Source organism: Myotis yumanensis, unplaced genomic scaffold, assembly GCF_028538775.1.
Source record: "Myotis yumanensis isolate MYYU_CA2020_CCGP unplaced genomic scaffold, mMyoYum1.0.hap1 SCAF_6, whole genome shotgun sequence".
NCBI classification, from domain to species: domain Eukaryota; kingdom Metazoa; phylum Chordata; class Mammalia; order Chiroptera; family Vespertilionidae; genus Myotis; species Myotis yumanensis.
This window is the reverse complement of record NW_027223757.1, coordinates 81,472,456-81,492,910: the sequence shown is the minus strand read 5'-3', so window position 1 is coordinate 81,492,910 and position 20,455 is coordinate 81,472,456. Positions and strand designations below refer to the sequence as shown.

Below are 20,455 nucleotides of genomic sequence, written 5' to 3'. Positions count from 1 at the left end.
CTTTCTACACACAATAAAAATTAAAATTCTTAGTACTATATGCAAGAACCTCTCCATTGGACTCCATTTTTCTAACCTTTGCATTTCACTGCAAACCTGCACTCTACCTCCTTTTACAGGCATTGCTCACTGATTTCTCTGGAGATGCTCACTGCTGCCTTTCATGCAGTGTTCACAATGGGCTCCCCAACAGACTTTCCACCATCACTACTACCCGTCCCTCCTCATTTCCATCAGTTACATCCAGAAGTAAATCTAGAATGATCTCTGAGGACCTAGCCATCTTCAACCCCCGTCCTCCCACTGCCTCTCCTACTGCGGCTATAATGTATGGGTGTATGTGTCTGAATGTATGGGTGTGTGCCTGTGTCCCCTCCGCTACATCTCTGTTTCTCATACAATTCAAACAGGAGCCAATAAAAAGGTATTGATTGAATTCAGAGATTTTTGGGGGGTGGAGAGAGAAAAATTTATGCACACATGGTTAAGTCATTTGTTTTCTTCCTACTGTCGGAGTAATTATGTTAAGTCAGTAACACTTGATTTCATGAGATTCTTGACCATATTACCAGTAAATGCTTAACTGCATTTTCCTAAGATCACATGTTTACATGTATGTAATTAACATTTTAAAGAGGTATTCATCAGTTTAATAGCTATTCCACAAAAACCTAGAATTTGGAACTTTTAAGTAATACAAAATGTTTGGTTAGTTAATTAATAGTTAATACATATATGATGAGTTTATGTTATTCTTCATTTTAGAGTGTCTATGGAAATGATTTCACTCTTTTGGCCTTCATTGCTGCCATACAAATGCACATTTTGCCCACTCAAGTGTTTTGTTTTGAATTTTGAGGGATACATGATTATTTTTCTCTCCCCATACTTTACCCCCAACAGGCTGCTGTAATTGTCAACAGCAGCAGGATCCACTTTGAAGGTTTGATAAAAGCAGATGAAGATGCTTAAAGATGTCTGTTTGCTGAAAATATCTGGTAACAGGAATGTATGTGAGTAAATAGAGTGCATTCTAATTTTTAAAATAAATGTTTTAAGACTCCTCGCTGGCTGTTAAGGGTTTTGTTTTGTCCTGATGTGTAGTTTTATCCTGGTGTATTTTTTAGTTAAAATGTTAACTTTAAGTATCATTTTTAAATCTTAATCTTTACTTTTTACAAGTGTAAAAGAAACTGGCTTAATTTAGGATGTCAGAGCTGAAATAATTATTTTAGAAAAAAGGATGCTCATACCTTATCAATATAATAAATCCATTTCGGCTGTTAATCCTGTTCTCCCTACTAATCTAGTTCTGCTCTGTCTACAAAGGATGGATAACTATTAATCACAAAGATGGATATGCTCAGGAGCTGAGGACAGAAGAGGAAAATAAAAATGGGAATTGCTTTAAACATTAGAGAATTAGTCCCTCCTTTTTGATAGCGTGTTCTACTTTGATTTCCATGATACTATTCCCTCCTGTCACTTATATTTTCCATTACTATTTTTCAGTCTCTATTGGCTACTTTACTGCCAAATCTTTAAATTTTGGTTCTCAAGGTTCTAATTTTGCCAGTAAATGCTTGGATTTTTTAACCTGAAATGAAAAATCCGCACAATAGCTCTTCTCAATTTCACTCTCTCTCTAGGAAAAGCCATGCATTTCTGTGACTTTGGCTACTACACTTAGGCTGGTTTTCCCCAAACACGTAAAAAGCACTCAACACATGGTAGGCACTCATTACCCGTATTTCTACTCCTTACTCATTTCTCAAGCTTTAATACTGTTTTATCAATTGCCAATTATATATCTACAGCAGGATGGCTCACAGTCCAGTGACCTCAAGTTTCCCAGTATTAAGTCATTTTCTTTCTTTCTTTTTTACAACTCCTTCCTCCCTACCCTTTAAAATGTGCTCTTCCAGGATTCTCTGTTGCATGACACAACCAGTACAGCAGCCAAGAAACCTGGGGACATCCTTAGCTTCTCATTGTGCAAAATGTTTAAATCCATTTATAAAAAAAGAGATCAAAGTCTCTTGTGAACATAGATGCAGTAAGAATCACTTCACACCCATGAGAATGGCTATTATAAAAACAAAACTCAAAATAACAAGTGCTAGGGATGATGTGGAGAAATTGGAACTCTGATACATTGCTGGTGAGAGTGTAAAATGGTACAGCTGCTATATAGAACAGTATGGGAACTTCCTCAAAAAATTAAACAGAATTATCCTATAATCCAGCAATTCCCCTTCTTGGTGCATACTCCAAAGAACTGAAAGCAGAGATTTGAACAGATGTTTGTATACTAATGTTCATAGCAGCATTTTTCATGTAGCCGAAAGGTGGAAGCAACTCAGATGTCCATTGATGGATAAATGGATAAGCAAAATGTGGTATAGACCTACAATGGAATATTATTCAGCCCTAAAAATGAAGGAAATTCTGAGACATGCTATATCATAGATGAATCTTGAAAACATGCTGCGTGAAATAAGCCTGACACAAATGAGCACATAGTGTCTGATTCTACTTATATGAGACACTACAATAATCAGAAAGTAGAAGAGGGTTACCAGGAACTTGAGTAGAGGAGAATGAGATGTTAGTGTTTAATGGGTACCTAATTTCAGTTTGGGATGATGAAAGAGTTCTGGATGTGGATAGTGGGGATGGTTGCACAACAATGTGAATGTACTTAATGCCACCGAACTGAACATTTAGAAATGGTTAAAGTAAATTTTAAGTATATTTTACTAAAATTTTTTATATATAAAAAAATTTAAAGAGCATGAGTTTAGTTGGAAATATATATTAGCAAATTGAATTCAGCATTATAAAAAGGACACTACATCATATCTAAGTGTGGCTTATCCCAGGAATACAAGGTTAGCTCAACATTTAAAAATCAATAGTCCTGGCCAGTGTTTCTCAGTGGTTAGAGCATCAGCCCGTGCACTGAAGGGTTGTGGGTTTGATTCTCAGTCAAGGGCACATACCTGCGTTGGCCCCTAGCCCTGCAGTTGGGGCGCATGCAGGAGGCAACCAATGGGTATGTCTCTCTCACATCAAAGTATCTCTCTCTTTCTCCCCTCCTCCCTCCCTCTCTTCCGCTCTCTCTAAAAATCAATGGAAAAAGTATCTTCGGGTGCATATTTTTAAAAATTAATATAATTCACCTAATTAACAAACAAACAAAAAGATAGAATCAAGCATCTCACTAGAATATGAAAAGTAAATAATTCAATCCAATATCCTTTCATGATTAAAGTTCTCAAAAAACTAGGCAAAGAAGGTAACGTTCTCAACCTGGTAAAAGAGATCTAAGTAAAGCCTATACGTAACATCACCCTGGTGAAAGACTGAAGGCTGTCTCCCTACAGGAACAGGACAAGAATATCCAGTCTCACCATTTTTATTAAAAATGTACTGCAGGTCTTAGCTATTATAATGAGGCAAGAAAGAAATAAAAGGCATGTATATCAGAAAGAAAAACATAAAAACTGCCTTTATTCATAGATGATGTAACTCCGCAGACAATCCCAAGGAATCTACAAAAAAAGCTACTAGAATTAATGAATCTTAACAAGGTCATAAACTAGAATGTCAATACACAAAGAATATATATTGCAGTAGCAGTGAAAAATTGGAAACTAAAATTTTAAAAAATGTAATTTACAATAATATGAAAAACTTAGGGATAAATCTAACAAGATACTTGCAAGACGTGTTCACTGAAAACTACAAAACATTGCTGAAGAAAGTAAAGAGCTCAATTAATGGAGAGAGAAACCATGTCCATGGATTGAAAAAAATACTGCTCAGAAGTCAGTTCTCAAATTCATCTCTATCTACAATGCAATCCTAATAAAAATCCCAACAGGTTTTCTTTTTTTGGCAGAAATTGACAAGTATATTCTAAACTACATAAGGAAAAGCGAAGGTTGGGCATTCAGACCATAAAAATAAATGAGAAGAGTTCCTGCTTTCAGGAAGGTCACACTGGTAGAAGGGAGAAATAGTAAACAATTGCAAGATATGATAGGTGATATAACAGACATATGTAAAAGGAAGGGATAGGAGAGTCATGTGGAAGACAGATTTCAGCTAGATCTTGCTAGAAGTCTAAATCAAATGCTTTTCTTGCATCGTGATTGAGACATTAACTACAGTACATTTGGAAAATGAAATTGAATTGAGTTTATGGGTAAACGTTTAGCTTTTTTTTCCAGCTTCCATAGAGCATACTTTTTATTGTACAGGTATATATACAACAGTTTAATTTGTGAACATTTACAGGCGTGGAGTTCAATACCAAATCTCCAGGGCACCCCATACACTGCACTGTGCACTCCTGTTTTGGGTTCAGCCCAACAGGAATGAGACACAAAGTTATTGCTTTGTGAACAGAGTTTCAATTATATAGAATCTTTCGCATCAAGAACAAAGCCAAGGATCCTAATTCCTAATACCCCATAAAAATTTTTTTTGTTTGTTTTTTATCTAGTATCTTCAGATACCAAATGCTGCATAAAGTAGGAGGCAGATTCTATCCACTTAGCAGCTAATGGGTGGTATTGGACACAATAAAAAATTCCTTTGTTCAAAAGGGGCCTTTGAGCTTTACAAAATGTGTAGAAACAAAGCTTGCTGATGGTTTTATGTTTGTTAAAAAAAACAACACAATTTTGAAACTTAACTCTTCAAATGGAATGTCCTTTGAAATGACATGTTCCTTTAAGGTACTGAAGCTTGATTTGCCTATTTATTTCACATCTTGGTGATTTGAGTAAACTTGAAAAGTCTAGTTTTTCAGAGAAATTAAATCCATTCTTTCATTTACTAGTATTCACTAGAGGCCCGGTGTACAGATCTGTGCACCAGTGGTGTCCCTTGGCGTAGCCTGTGGGGATCGGGCCAAAACCTGCAGCCCAACGCCACCTGCTGCTCCTCCCTGCCACTCCTGCTCATCCCAGCCCCACTGTGCCCGCCACCACCTCTCAGTAGGCTTGCTGCAGCAGCCAGTCGTAAGCCCTGCGTCTGGCACCTGTTGGTCAGCTGAGTGGCATTCCCGCTGTGGGAGCGCACTGACCACCAGGGGGCAGCTCCTGCATTGAATGTCTGCCCCCTGGTGGTCAGTGTGCGTCATAGCGACTGGTCAACCTGTTGCTTAGGCTTTTATATATGTAGATTCTGTGAGTACTAGTATGTATTGCCTCAGCCCCAGGCTAGATTCCAGGAATGCAAGAAACAGTTCTTGCCAAAAGGAGCTTTTAAGCTGGTGGGATGACTAATTGCAACACAAGTAAGAATGCAAAGTAAGCCCAGGGGGCTCTGGAAGTGGGGAGGCCTCTAATCTGGATAGATGGAGACACTGAGCTTCAGTCCTGTAGACCAGGGTTATATGCCTTGACTTCATCTACATTCTATCTGATGATATTTCATAATGTGAAGGAGTGAGATGGAAAAGTAGGAGAAACCAAGATGAATGTGTCTAACTTTGCAAATGGACAGAAATCCAATGCAGACATCTCTGGGAGCTACTTACAGGGTCTGCACTTCTCCAGCCACTCCCTCCTCCTCTACAAATTGAGTCCTCCAAAGATTCCCTTGGTAAGGTTTAGGTGGGGGACAAACAACAAGAGACCCTCTGCCCCAGGAGATACAGCAAGACCTTGAAGTCACGTTTCTTCCTTTACTCTTGACCTCCTTTTATGAGCCCAGTTCTGTCCTAGCTCTGGGAGTAAATGAAGAATAAATGCCTGAAAAACTAGGCTGCACACAGGCAACCTAAAGAGCAAAGAAACTCCCACTGGATAGTCATGGGGAAGGGAGCACTTAAGTCTCCATATACTAGTAGTCTCATACTATTTATGTATTTGTTATCCTCACCAGAGGATATTTTTTCCATTGACTTTTAGAGAGAGTGGAATGGATGGGGAGAGAGAAACATCGATGTGTCCATTGGTTGAGCCTGCAACCAAGGTACATGCCCTTGAACAGAATCTAATCTGTGACCATTCAGTCCTTGGGCTGAAACTCTATCCACTGAGTCAAACGGGTTAGGGCTCACACTTGATTTTAACCCTTGTAACAATTCAGGTGATCAAAGGGGTTCATAGAAGAGGGTCAGCAACTTGCTCCAGTCACTGCAAACCCAGCCCCATGTAGGACACCAGAGCATAGGCACCTCAGCTAGGGAGCTCCTGGGGTCCTGTGAGTGTTGGGGCCCTAACACCCAGGAATGTGCTGTTGGCCAGTCACCTCTGCCTCCCCCCCCCCCCCCCCCCTCCCGGCGAGCCCGCGCCTGGCTCACAGGGCTCCTAGGCACTCGCTGGCCAGCCCGTGGCCAGCCCTTCACACTGCGTCCCCCAGAGTGGAAGGCGCTCTACGGAGAGGCAGGTGGTGTCCCCATCCTGGCCTCGGGAACAGCCCTGCAAGTATCTTCTGCCCTCGGCCACCAGCCCTCTCTGGGCTCCCACCGCAGCCGGGGCCGCTTCCCTCCATGTCCCGTGGCCGGAAGCCGGGGGCCGCGCGCGCAAATGCCTGCGCGGCCGCGCAACCGTGGTCTCAACCGTGGGCGGTTGGACACGCCACGGGGTCTTACCGGTTGGTGCGCGTCCGGGAGGCTGGGCGATTGGCGCGTCGCCTCCGGTGGCCTCGGGAGTCTTCCCAGTGCTTCGGTCCAGAGCCCGGGTTGTGCTCCTTCCCGAGGTGCAGGGGGTTCGCGGGCCTGACCCGCCCTGGCCGCTCCGGAGGCGGTAGCTGAGCCGCGCCGCGCCGCGCCGCCGAGATGTGCTCCACCCCCGGGCTGCCCACGCCCGGGACCTCGCTGGCCCTGAGGGTGTCCTTCGTGGCCGTGCATTCTGAGGTGATCCCGGTGCAGCTCTGGGGGCTGGTGGGCGAGCGGCGGGACGAGTACCTGCGGCTGAGCCAAGAGATCCAGGAAGCGGCGGCCACGCGCGGCCCGTGGGCGCTGGGCGGCGCCTCGGCTCTGCCCGGCGAGCTGTGCCTGGTGCAGGTGGGGCTCCGGTGGCACCGCGGCCGGGTGGCCGGCCGGCAGGGCCAGGACAGCCGCGTCTTCCTGCTGGATGAGGGCCGCACCGTCACGGCGGGCGCGGGCTCGCTGGTGCCCGGGCGCAGCGAGTTCTTCCACCTGCCCTCGGAGGTGCTGGGCTGCGTGCTGGCCGGCCTGGTGCCCGCGGGGGGCGGCGGCGGCAGGCCCCAGCACTGGCCGGCCAGCGCCCTGGCCTTCCTCAGCAGCCTGCAGGGCAAGGAGCTGCGCGGGCAGGTCCTGGACGTGCTGCTCCCGCACCGCCTGGTCTTCCTGGAGGTGCCCGCGCTGTTCCAGCAGATGGAGGAGCTGGGCCTGGCCAGGCGGGTCCCGCACAGCTTCTTCCGCTCGCTGCTCAAACGCTACCTGCCGGCGGCGGCGGCCTCGGCGGGCCTGGGCTCCGGGGCCCCCGCCTTGCAGCGAGTCCTGCCCAAGCAGGAGCAGCCGAGCCTGGATTACTTCTGCCCGCAGCTGCAGCTGGGCGTGACGGAGCCCATGGTGGTGACACAGGTGTGCCACCCCCACCGCATCCACTGCCAGCTGCGGAGCTTCTCGCAGGAGATTCGCCGCCTCTCCGAGAGCATGGCCCACATCTACCGGGGTTCCGTGGGGACCGGGGAGGAGAACGACGCCAGTGCTCCCTGGGACGAGGAGGAGGAAAGCCCGGACAAGTCGGGCTCTCCGTGTGCATCCTGTGGGTTGGACGGACATTGGTACAGGGCGCTCTTGCTCGAGACCTTTCGGCCGCAGCGCTGTGCCCAGGTGCTTCACATCGACTTTGGCAGGAAGGAGCTAGTGAGCTGCAGCAGCCTGCGCTACTTGCTGCCGGAGTACTTCCGGATGCCCGTGGTCACCTACCCCTGTGCTTTGTATGGCCTCTGGAATGGTGGCCGCGGCTGGTCTCGGTCCCAGGTCGGTGGCCTGAAGGCACTGATACTGGGCCGGGCAGTGAATGCAAAGATTGAGTTTTACTGCTCCTTTGAGCATGTGTATTACGTCACCCTGTATGGAGAAGATGGGATGAATCTTAACTGTGCCTTTGGGGTACAGTCCTGTTGCCTGATTGATAGATTCCTTCAGAGCCCGGGAACAGAGGAAGAGGAGGAGGAGGAGGAAGAGGAGGAGGAGGAGGAGGAGGAAGAGGAGGAGGAAGATGAAGAAGAGGAGGAGCCCGAATTAGCCCTTTACTGTCAGTCTCCTGCTGAAGAAGTGGAGGAAGAGCTTTCACTCCCAGCCCTGAGGTCTGTCCGTTTAAAGATCAATGCCTTCTATGATGCCCAGGTCGAGTTTGTTCAAGATCCTTCTGCGTTCTGGATCCGGTTGCGGAAACACAGGGGCTCCTTCAGCAAGCTGATGAAGAGAATGAGCAGTTTCTATTCCTCGGCCAGGAAGCTGGATGGGATCGTTTTGAAACCGAAATCTGATGACCTCTGCTGTGTGAAATGGACCGAGGATGGTTACTATCGGGCTGTGGTGACCAGATTGGACGCCAAGAATGTGAATGTATTCTTAGTTGATCGAGGCAATTCGGAGAAGGTGGACTGGTGTGACGTGAGGATGCTGCTGCCTCAGTTCAGACGGCTCCCAGGATTGGCTCTGAGGTGCACTCTGGCTGACATTTGGCCTGTGGTAGGAACCTGGAGCCAGGAGGCAATTTCCTTTTTTAAAAAGACTGTGCTCCACAAAGAATTAGTCATCCATGTCCTTGATAAGCAGGATAAGCAGTATGTTGTGGAGATTCTTGATGAATCAAGAGCAGGGGAAGAAAACATTGGTAAGGTCATTGCTCAAGCTGGATATGCCAAGTATCAGGAATTTGAAACACAGAAAAATATCCCTGGATGTACCCACTCCCCAGAGCATGTTTCAAACCATTTCAGTGCTGAGAAGAACAAAATACCTTCTGCCAAGAAGGAAGAAGTAGAACAGAAAGCCAAGGGAGATAATAAAACTACATGTGTTTCAGAAGCTTTGGCAGACACAACAGTTGGTACAAATGTTTCAACGAGACTAGCTGTGCAGGGAAAAGAGAAAAGAATGTATGTTTATTCTCCTCTTCTACAGAACTTGGAAATTAAGCTAGGCTCTTCTTGTAAAGGAGAGATAAAAATTGGAAGCACAATGGAAGTCAAAGTGTCTTACGCTAAAAACCCTGGCTATTTCTGGTGCCAGCTGACCAGGCACATGCAAGAATTTAAAGCTTTAATGTGTGATATTCAGGACTATTGCAAGAATACCCCTACTCCTTACCAGGGATCCACCCCCGCTTGTTTGGCAAAGCGAACAGCAAATGGAAAATGGTCCAGAGCTCTGATCAGGAGGACACAATCTCCAGAGAATGTCAAAGTAGTATATGTAGATTATGGAGACAAAGATGTGGTGTCTGTGACGAATATTTGTGCAATTAGTGAAGCATTTCTCAAAGTTAAGGCTCAGGCTTTTAGGTGCAGTCTTTATAACTTAATTGAACCAACTGGCCAAAATCCTTTTGCTTGGGGTGAAAAGGCAATAAAAGTTTTCCGTGAATTTGTAGTCAATGCGTGGAAAGACAATCTAGAATTAAAATGCACAGTATTTGCCACTGCATCAGCAGGTGATGAGGAACTGTTTTATATCGTGGATTTGCTAACACCCTTTCAGAGCGCAAGCCATATTTTGGTAGAAAAAGGACTTGCAAGACCAATCAAACTTCCGAAGCCGCTGGGGTTCCCCATTCAGCTATGTTCTTACTACTATTCAACACATGATATAAAAATCGGAAGTGAAGAATTAGTGCTTGTAACACATGTTGTTGACCCTTGGACATTTTATTGCCAGTTGGGAAGAAATGCCCATATTTTAGAAGAGTTGTCATGTTCTATTATACAATTAAATAAAAATTTGCTGAACATTAAAAAAACACCCTTGATCCCTGGGGACTTGTGCCTTGCTAAGGATACCGACAGAAATTGGAGTAGGGGGATAATGATAGAAAAAGACCCAAATAAAGTCTTTTTTGTTGATTTTGGCAACATTCGTGTGGTAACAAATGATGATCTGCTTTCCATACCTAGTGATGCATGTGATGTCTTATTTTTGCCCATGCAGGGCATTAGATGCTCATTGTCTGATATTCCAGACCATATTCCAGAAGAAGTGACAACATGGTTTCAGGAGACTATTTTAGGCAAGTTATTGAAGGCTGTGGCCGTAGCCAAAGATCCAGATGGAAGACTGATGATAGAACTATATGATGACAGTATTCAAATTAATGCTAATATTAATGAGAAGTTAGCATTACTTGGTTACAAAGGTAGGGAACAAAAAAAAGAAGAAAGTGAAGTACTCTCTACAACAGAAACTCTTGATGTGAAAAAGAAATATATGAAGTTGTCACCTATGGAATATTTAAGCAAACAAGTAGAGAACAAGATATACAATATGGAGATCCTGGCAGAATCAGACAAACCTAAGGGAAGCTCAGCAGGTAAGGAACTCAAACTTTCACAAAGTTCAACAAAGACAAACGTAGTCACTCAACATCGCAACTCTGTGGGGAATGAAAAGAGTGAAGTGTCTTCATTAATGGAAAAGAAAGAAAAAAGGAAAGTCATGGAACTAGAAGTCACTCCTTTAGAGAGAAAAAGAGGAGATTCCTGTAACAAAAATTTGCCTCTAAAATTGTCCGAGTTCCCACAGAAGACTATAAAGCCTGGCTTTAAAACAACTGTATATGTTTCTCATATAAATGACCTTTCAGACTTTTATGTGCAACTAACAGAAGATGAAGCTGCACTCAATCGTCTTTCAGAGAGATTAAATGATGTTAGCATAAGGCCCAAATGTTATGCAGGCCCTCCTTTACAAAGTGGAGATATAATATGTGCTACTTTCCCAGATGACAATTTGTGGTATCGCGCTGTGGTCAAGGAAAAACAACCCAGTGACCTTCTTTCTGTACAATTTATAGATTATGGCAATGTTTCCATGATTCCTACTAACAAGATAGGTAAACTTGACCTTGTTCATGCCCTGTTACCAAGGTTGTGCATTCACTGCTCTTTACAGGGACTTTGGGTTCCTGAGATTCTACATTGTAAAGAAATGATGCGTTACTTTTCTCAAAGGACAGACGAGGCTCCAATAAAATGTGAATTTGTTAAATTCCAAGACAGATGGGAAGTTATTCTTGCTGATGAACATGGGATCATAGCAGAAGATATGATCAGCAGATATACTTTCAGTGAAAAATCTGAAGTAGGACTTTCCATCCAAATAATGAATGGCGCCTTTTCCAACTCGGCCAACAAAACAGACAGTGGCACTTCAATATTTCTTAACTGGTATAATCCCAAGATGAAAACGATAAGAGCTTATGCCACTGTGGTAGATGGACCTGAATATTTTTGGTGTCAGTTTGCTGATTCTGAGAAACTTCAGTATTTAGAAGGAAGACTACAAAGTGCTGGAGAATGGACAACAGATGGGAGAAGCTGTATCTCGTGTCCTCATATTGGAGATCCTTGCATAGTGAGATACAGAGAAGATGGGCGCTTGTATAGGGCACTTATCACCAATATTTGCAAAGATTCTCTTGTGTCTGTCAGGCTGGTGGACTTTGGGAACATTGAAGACTGCGTGGACCCAAAATCCCTCTGGACCATTCCTTCTGAACTTATGGTGATCCCCATGCAAGCCTTTCCCTGTTGTCTCTTGGGATTTCATATTTCAGAGGGTGTGTGCCCTCAAGAGGGAAATGACATTTTTTATGAAATCGTCACAGAAGACGTGTTGGAGATAACAATCTTAGAAATAAAAAAGGATATTTGTGATATCCCTTTAGCAATTGTTGACTTGAAAAGCAAAGGCGAAAGTATTAATGAGAAAATGAAAAGGTATTCTAAGATTGGTATTAGAAACAGTGATCTGCCCTATGAAAAAAATGGCCCAGGGATCAAGGGAGCTCTTAGATCCCCTGGTCCTGATGTCAGACTTACGAAACCATGGAGTAAGGCCGGGCAAGAGAAAACATATGTGGAACCACAGACAGATGAGTTCTCTGTAAGAATTGAGAAAGACTTAAACATGATTGAAACCAAGCCAAATGAATTCCATGACCCCAAAATGGATACCATTTTTGAAGCTTTTGAAAACCCATGCAAAGACAAGACTGGCACTGAGGTCCTGGAAGGTCAAGTAGAGTGCCATTTGGTTGACAAAGCAAAGTTTGATGATGAACCAATGACAGGATTGAATGTGTTATTACCACGTGCCAATGAAACAGAGGAGATACTAGAACTGAATTCACTTGAGATGCCGCTTTCTCCTGATGATGAATCAAAAGAATTCGTGGACCTGGAATCCATGGAGTTACAGCATTCCCTAGTCGGGGATGAAGAAAAAGAAGAGCCAGGCCTGGTGCCTCCTGTCGAGCCACTCCCCCTGGTCTGCAACACAGAAGCCACCCTGGAGCCCTTCACAGTGCAGCTGCCCCTCACCTGTGAGGCTGAGAAGCAGCCAGAGCTAGATTTACCTACAGCCCAGCTGTGCCTAGAATCCTTGTGTGCTGAGGACACGAGAGAGTCAAGCTGCGTGGAATGGTGTGATGACCAACATGGGTTGCCATTGCATCTACATGGAAAGGATTGTGATCCCAAGACACAGGTTGAAATGAACACACATAAAGAAGAATTTACAGAATATAAACACAAAGATGCCATTTCCTCATTGACGTCTCTGCTTTCTGAGGAAGAACCCAGAGATGAACGGAAACACGGTGTTTTACCAGAGGTCCCAGGTATGTGAGTTTTTCTCTCACTTTCATTTAGGCTTAACCTGGTGTCTTATTTATTTACTAATTAGTCTTAAAGAAAAAACTAATTCTTATCTAAATTTTTAAATTAACTCTTTGGGGGAACCGATTAAAACCTGAAAAGAGAATCTAATATGGAGGGTATTTTTAACATAGGGAAATTATATTGTAAAATTCATGTAAAATAATACTTTATATGCTGGGTAAAATGCTGACTTATTTTGTGTTTAAAAATAGAATGCTTAAAGTGTGTTTCCAAAACACACTTTACTTTCCAAAAAGTAATCACATTAAAATGTAAAACAACACCTTTGAAATAAAGAGGTTATATATTTTGGTGTTTTTTAAAAAAAGTGTGGGTTTGGGTTGTGTGTGTGTGTGTGTGTGTGTGTGTGTGTGTGTTTCCAAACATTACTATAGGCATGAATTTATGATAGGGATCATTTCAGCAGAGATTTCAAATTTAACTGTTTTGCTTCATGCAGGTACTTTGCCATTCATTTAGAATCCCTTAAACAAAAACTAGATTATGGAGCCTATGCAAACCAAAAAAGTTAACAGCCAGGAGTAAATATTGGAGAACATTTATTGTCATTAACTTTCTATAAATTATTACTAATGCTATTTTCTTGGCTGCTTAATAAGATTCAAAGTTAGATGAAATGGCTAACTTTTAGTGTGTTTTTTTATAATCAATGTAACTTTTTAATAATTGTTATATTATTCAACTTGAGTTATTGTACAAAATAGAGAAAACGATAGGCTAAGGAGAATGAAAATCACCATAATTGCATTACCAAGAAATGGCCACAGTTAGCACCATGGTGTACTTCCTTTCTGTTGTCTTTCTGCGTATGTGTGTGTTTATTTACCGAGAGTTTGAAAAACTAAAGAGATCAAACTATCCTACAGTGTTCAATGCTGCATTTTAATCTCTTAAATATGCCTTCAAAATAATGTAATTTCATAGTATGCCATCCTGTGGATATATGATGATTTATTTAAATATTATACTAGATTTTTAGTCTTCATTGTTCCATTTCAGAATAGTAAGTAATAGCTTTGTGATAAGATTGTCTGTTCATTTGCAATATGCTGCTTTGCTATAGAAATGCTTGTTGTAACCATAGACCACACCACCTCTGGCAAGAATAGCCTGCTTTTTGTAGTAGTTTTTAATGTTAGAATCAGACTCACATCTTTAAAAAACATAACACATGGTGATGGTTTTTTATTTGTTTTGTTTTGTTTTTGAGGAAAATGGTAAGGAATTATCTGGGGAGGGACCCTGTTAGAATTTCAATAAAACCAAGGAAAGATGACAGACTTAGAACATATTGTATTGTACATGATACCAATTATATAGAAACTAGAGGCCTGGTGCACAAAAATTTGTGCACTGGCGGGGGGGGGGGGGGGCGGGGGCTGTCCCTCAGCCTGACCTGTGCCATCTCACAGTCTGGGACCCCTCAGGAGATAACCACCTGCTGGCTTAGGCCCACTCCCCGGGTTGCACACGGCAGGCCTGGATCTGGTGGCAGGGCTGGGGGCCGATTGCGCTTCCCCGCCCCGCCGCCCCTGGTCGCACACGGCAGGCCCGGATCCCATGCCGTGTCGGCAGGTGGCAGATGGCGCTGCCCTGCCCTGCCGCCCTGATCATACACGGCAGGCCCGGATCCGGCGATGGGGCAGGCAGCTGAAGGTGCTTCCCCACCCCACCTCCCCTGGTCGCACATGGCAGGCCCAGATCCTGCGCCAGGTTGGTGGGCGGCGGATGGCACTGCCCCACCCCGCCTGCAGTATGCAAATTTAATGGTCTTCTTTGTTGGGTTGATTTGTATACTCTTCTGATTGGCTGATGGGTGTAGTGAAGGCACGGTCAATTAGCATCTTTGTCTTTTATTAGTGTAGATAGCAACAGCAGATTAGGAAAATGCTTTGCTCATGCATCTAATATTAAGGAATGAAGAGGCATGCATTGAGTTTTACTCTATTCAATCTGGCAGCTCAACCAGAGAACACGTACACTTTGAAGGGATTTACTGTTGGATCCAAATGTGTTGTGTGGTCAAGACACACATGGTCTAAATGTGAGATTTTGGAAATAGCTGAAGAAGGTACAAAGGTGAGTACATTTGAAGTGCGTTATCTCAAAATGTACCTGAAGATTGTTAAGGAAATTTTATAAGCTGAGAAAATGCATTTAAACAGAAGTTCATCCCCCCCTCATATTTTGATGCAGTCCAAAATATCATTTTAAGAGTTCATAGATGAGCATCCTAGCAAGAAATTGTGCTAGGCTCTTTCCTCCTTAACCCGAAAATTCTATCAGTCACCAGGTTCCACACTTTCCACTTCCAATCTGTCAAAACATTTTAGATCTCTTGCCACTGACTTTGTCGAGTCCCTCATTTCACAACCGGATTATTCTAATAACCTTCTTATTTGGTCTTCCTTCAGTTTATTCTCTACACAGCCAGTGTGAAGTTTGTCAAATGCCAATCTGAGTACATCATTCCTGTGTGTCAAAGTTCTTGGGGACTTGCACTTGATTGTGTCTGTCCTGTGACCTGAAAACTATTGTATCAGAATCACCTGGTGTGTTTACTTAAAATGTAGGTTTCCAGGCTGTGCCCTGGCTGGCTGACTCAGAACTTCTGGGAGTAGGACCAGGACTGTGCATTCTTATACCATTAAAATTTGAGAGCCACTCGTCTAGATTAGAAACGTCAAGCTCATCAGCATGACATAGTCCTCCGGATTGAAGTGTCAATGTACCTCTCCAGCCTTAAGTCTTGCTCCTTCATGTTTTGTACTTTACATCAGATGAACATCAGATTGCTTGGTTTCTCGTATATGTATGATTCTGATTGGCTTCTTTGATTGATGTATTTAATAATGCAGTTAGTTCTATTTGCCTGTATTCTTCCCCTGTCAAACTGGTTAATTTCCACTTACCTTTAAAAGATTTACTTCAACAATTGCTTCTTCCAGGAAGCATTCATTTGCTCTATTTTCTAAATTTCTCTATCTCTCCCCTTTCCCTAACCCTCAAAGAGCTTTATGTCTTCTTTATATTTCTGTATCTCCTGCTTCATAAATCTGTTATGCAATTTATTGCTTAAAGCTCTGTTTCTCCACTAAATTTTGAACCTCTTGAGATCTAAATTTTATCCATCTTTGATCTCTAAGCATGTTCAATATATGTTTTTTGAACTAAAGTATCATTGAGTTGAAACATAAGACTGAAATTTAATACAATTATTTGTATTGCCTTTTAAGGTATTTCATTTTTGAAAGGATTGTTGTGGTACAAGAATCAGTTACAGTTTTTGGAAACTACTAATGTTCATTACATTTTTTTCTATGGTAGGTTTTGAACCTTTCAAATGGTATGGAAGAGATAGTAAACCCTGAGAATGTCTGGAATGGCATACCCAAATTGGATAAGAGTCCATCTGAGGTATGGAATTATAGAAATAGTAATTAATAAGAGCATTGTCCTTCATTTTGAAAGGTGATAACGATTGCCAAAGACCTTGTGTTTAGGAATAATAGAGAAAAAGTACTAATATTATAATGACAATGAAAAACAGCAATAACAGAATCAATGTTTCAGGGCTTTATGCTTCATATCCTTTTGGACAACCTAGTTATTAATGTTTTACTCTTTGATTTTCATTTTGGGACTTAAAAAATTAAAATTGTTCAGTGTCCACGACCTTTATAAAATATGGTTTGATGCAGAAAATCTAGGACAATGGCAAGTTAAAAAGAAGAGAGTATCAGTCACCTGTAATATATTCATCCAAAGATAAACACATTGGTCAATGTGGTTTCCTTTTATAGTTTTTCTGATTATATGGAATGTAAACATGCCATCTACTAGTATGTATTTTGAACATAGTTTATTTTATTCTACATACAGTTTTATATTTTGTTCTTCATTCAAGATTATAAGGTGGGCAATTTCTGTTGCCATTATGATATGTATGGGCATTTGAATTTATCCTATTTGGATAAATTTAAATCTCATGAGGCATTAACTCACAAAGGACTATTTTTTTGTGATACATTAAGTCACCATGGTCTTGGATTCTATTTGATTACATTAAAAAAATTTTATACAAGCTATTTTCTTTTACCATAAGAATAGGCCTCATGAATTCATTTCTGTACAGACATCACACATATGATGCTATTAGGAGTTGAAAGCATCCAGGAGAACTATTCCTCTTCATGAAGTCTTTAATAAACCACCTATCTGTGGATCACCATGGATAATGTGTTTGAAAAGCAGCCCTTGAACAATGCACCAGACACCAGAGTTCTGGGAGTTTAGGAGCTAACTATTGGAAGAGGTTACTTCATTCCCTGTGTTAAATGCTCCCATGGAGATAGGCCAGAGAAATGAGTAGCTGAAGGATAGACAATGTACTTTAGGTGATTCTTCACTATAAAATCAGACCCTTTTTGAAGGATTACTTTTTGTTGTTTACCATTTTTCTGCTTTATCTACAGTCCCCTTTCTGATTTTAATTATTGTGTGCCTACAATGAAGAATTGGTTGTAATCAAAGGGTTTGTTTTGCTGGGCTATAGTCCAAACACTGGGGAAAGATCTTTCCTTCATGTCATTGGATGATACCACCATTAAAGGACACTTTTGTTTATATAACAGATTGCCAAATCTTAAAGCTACCATTACCCTGAATCTGCAAATAGAAATGGTTTATCAATTTCCTTGTCTGTTGGTAGTAAGAAAAAACAAAAAACAAATCTTTAGCTAAAATGTTAAATGTGCTTAAGAGAATAAATAGCCAAGAAGAGGAATTCTTGAAATAGGAAATGCTTGTTGATTGAATTAATCTTGAAAGTTAGATTGTGAATCTGATGAATTCATAGTTTAAAGGTTTTTTTCAGTGTTAATCCTATATAATAAAGAGGTAATATGCAAATTAACCCTCATGCCCTCACAAGATGGCTGCCTATGACCAGGCCGGCAGAGGGGTTAGTGAGGGATGACCAAACGACTGAACAACAGGCTGCGTAGGGTGACCAAGCCGGCAGGGGGGCCGTGAGGGACAACCAGGTTGGCTGGGGAGGGCAATTAGGGGCGACCAGGCCAGCAGAGGGGGCAGTTGGGGGCTACCAGTCAGGCAGGCAGGTGAGCGATTAGAAGTCAGTGGTCCAGGATTGTGAGAGGGATGTCCGACTGCCAGTTTAGGCCCGATTCCCAGGATTGGGGCTAAATCAGCAATCAGACATCCCCCAGTGGGTCCAGGATTGGAGAGGGTGCAGGCTGGGCTGAGGGGACTTCCTGGTCATTGCATGGTCATGTTCATAAGTAGCACACTTGTTCTTAGAATTGAAATTATGAATGAAATCAGCTCTTGGTGGCTTTACTAGTAGGTGAAAAATACACACTAGTCAAGGCGAACAATGGGCTGACTACCAGCCTTGTTAACATCATTATAGCAAAATAGAAAATATGCCCATTTTATAGTATTTTAGAGAAACCTTATTTGATAATAGGCAATGTGTCAGAACCAAAATACTACAAAGAAAACATTTTTATAGGGATAATTCTCTGTAGTCATTAGAATACTCACTCATTCTCCCTCCCCATTTTTAGAGGACATTAAATTTGTGGTGGTCACTCCCATGTAAGTAATTTTCTTGTTTTTCTGTTTCTTTCTCAACCTCAGAAAAAGGGCCTGGAGGTAACATAGATTTAGCTGTGGATCCAGTCAGAGCTGCTCTTTAACAAGAGGCGTGGCATCCAGACCAATGGAGTGTTTGTGCAAATTGAGAGCCTGAATCACAAGAAGTTGTCATGCTTTGGAAACTGATATTTGTTGAAAACCAAATAGATCTCAGGTTGGGTGTGCAGTGTATTTATAGTCATATTGCTGAATGTATATGGATCCGGGATCTTTATTTTGCTAACTAATTTACTAACACATTAGGTCATATTTTTAAAAATTATTTTAAAATATAGTGTTTAAATTAAAAAAGTATAGGTTTATGACAAGTATATTATATGATGCTACTTAGGAGGCTGGTTTTGTAACTCCTTCAGGATTTTTGTTTTTGTTTCAGAAACTTTGTCCTCTCTGTCTAAATATTTGACTAATTGCCTGTTTGAATTTGGAAGTATTCTATATGACACAATATTTGAATAAAGGTTATCCTTAAAGGTATAATGGTCTCTTTTCATTAAAAAGGAAATAGAATTTTGGAATATCCATAGTAAAGGAACTACAATTCTACAGTTGGGGGAAAGAGAGCAGCATTAAATGCTAGCTCCAGGTTTAGTCACTTGGATGGTTCTTTAAATGCATTTTCTTTTTTACTCCTCAACTCTAGGCACATATTAATATTATTCCTATTTTATAGGTGAGAAAATGGGAACGTTTTACAGAAGCTGAATAACTTGCCTAAGGTCAAAGAGCAAGAGGCTTGATCAAACTGGACCCATCTAACATCAAAGTCTATGCTTTTAAAAATATGGTTGCAAGTGGTAGTATGCAAAGTCCAGATCCTAGCATCAGGAAATAAATCCTACTTATATATTGCTTACTGTATATGTGACCTATGCAGGTTATATATCTTTGAGCCTTGATCTTCCTAATCTGTGAAATGGGGATAATAAAACCTTTCTTGCAGTATTTTTAAGATTATAAATAATTTATATAAAGTACCTGAAAAAGAGTAGGCATTTAATAGGTATTTCCTTCTTTTCCCTGAAAGATGTTCAGTATGCACTATACTAGGATTGTGATTTTTTTAACCTTAACTCATTGGATCCTTTCAGCAGATATTTTCTTCTTTCCACAGCAGCACGTGCCACCAACAAAGGATTTGAAAGAGGTGCTATTGAGTGGGACAGCCATACAGTTGGAATGGTTATCCATTTCTAAAATGAGGTTTGCGACATGAGAGTGGGGAAAAGATGTTTGCGTAGGAAACATTATCAGACCTTGAAGCTCGAAGGGAATCATGGGTGTAATTTCAAAAAGCAAAAAGGAAATGGGTTTGCATTTAACGTACTGGAGGTTGATAAGTATATGGTTGTTCCGGAGATAATGGACAGACAAGTTTGGCTCAACATATAGGAGACATCGTTGTGAATTACTGAGAGAAATGTCAGAGAAGGCATTTTAGGGCCAGATTCAGGAAGCCTGCAGTTTCATGCTGAGGAATTTAAACATTTTTAATCTGAATGGCTCTATAGGATAGGAGAAACCAAATTTCTCAGAATGGATCTTTGTGCACCTTAACACATTAAGACAGGCCCGAAGTGCCATTTCAGAGCACAGTTACTTAGTAACTGGGCAGAAGGGGTAGAGATGGAATAGTCATAGTGAACCAAGCTTCTTACCAAGTACTAATTATCCCTGTTCACACAGGCTTAATTAACTATAAAGAAGACAGAGAAACAAGGCCATACTTAGACCAAAATATACCTAGCTAATCAGTGGCGTAAGTTTTTACCCTTTGGGAAACTAAAAAAATGTTTCCCTTGACTCCTGAACATGTAAGTGCATAATGTTTAAGGCAGCGGTTCTCAACCTGTGGGTCGAGACCCCTTTTGGGGTCGAACGA

At 41.8% G+C, this 20,455-nt stretch overlaps 1 protein-coding gene across 2 annotated transcripts; it reads left to right on the top strand.

The window, feature by feature from the left end:
* The first annotated feature begins 6,796 nt into the window (after positions 1-6,796).
* TDRD6 (tudor domain containing 6) lies at positions 6,797-18,906 on the top strand. Of its 2 annotated transcripts, XM_070419376.1 has the most exons (4): positions 6,797-12,833; positions 14,855-14,973; positions 16,222-16,311; positions 18,556-18,906. In XM_070419376.1, the coding sequence occupies exons 1-4, from the start codon at positions 6,797-6,799 to the stop codon at positions 18,577-18,579; spliced, it is 6,270 nt and encodes a 2,089-aa protein (XP_070275477.1). In that variant the 3' UTR covers positions 18,580-18,906. The 2 variants fall into 2 exon arrangements, with proteins under 2 accessions (XP_070275477.1, XP_070275478.1); XM_070419377.1 differs by lacking the exon at positions 16,222-16,311.
* The last annotated feature ends 1,549 nt before the right edge of the window (positions 18,907-20,455 follow it).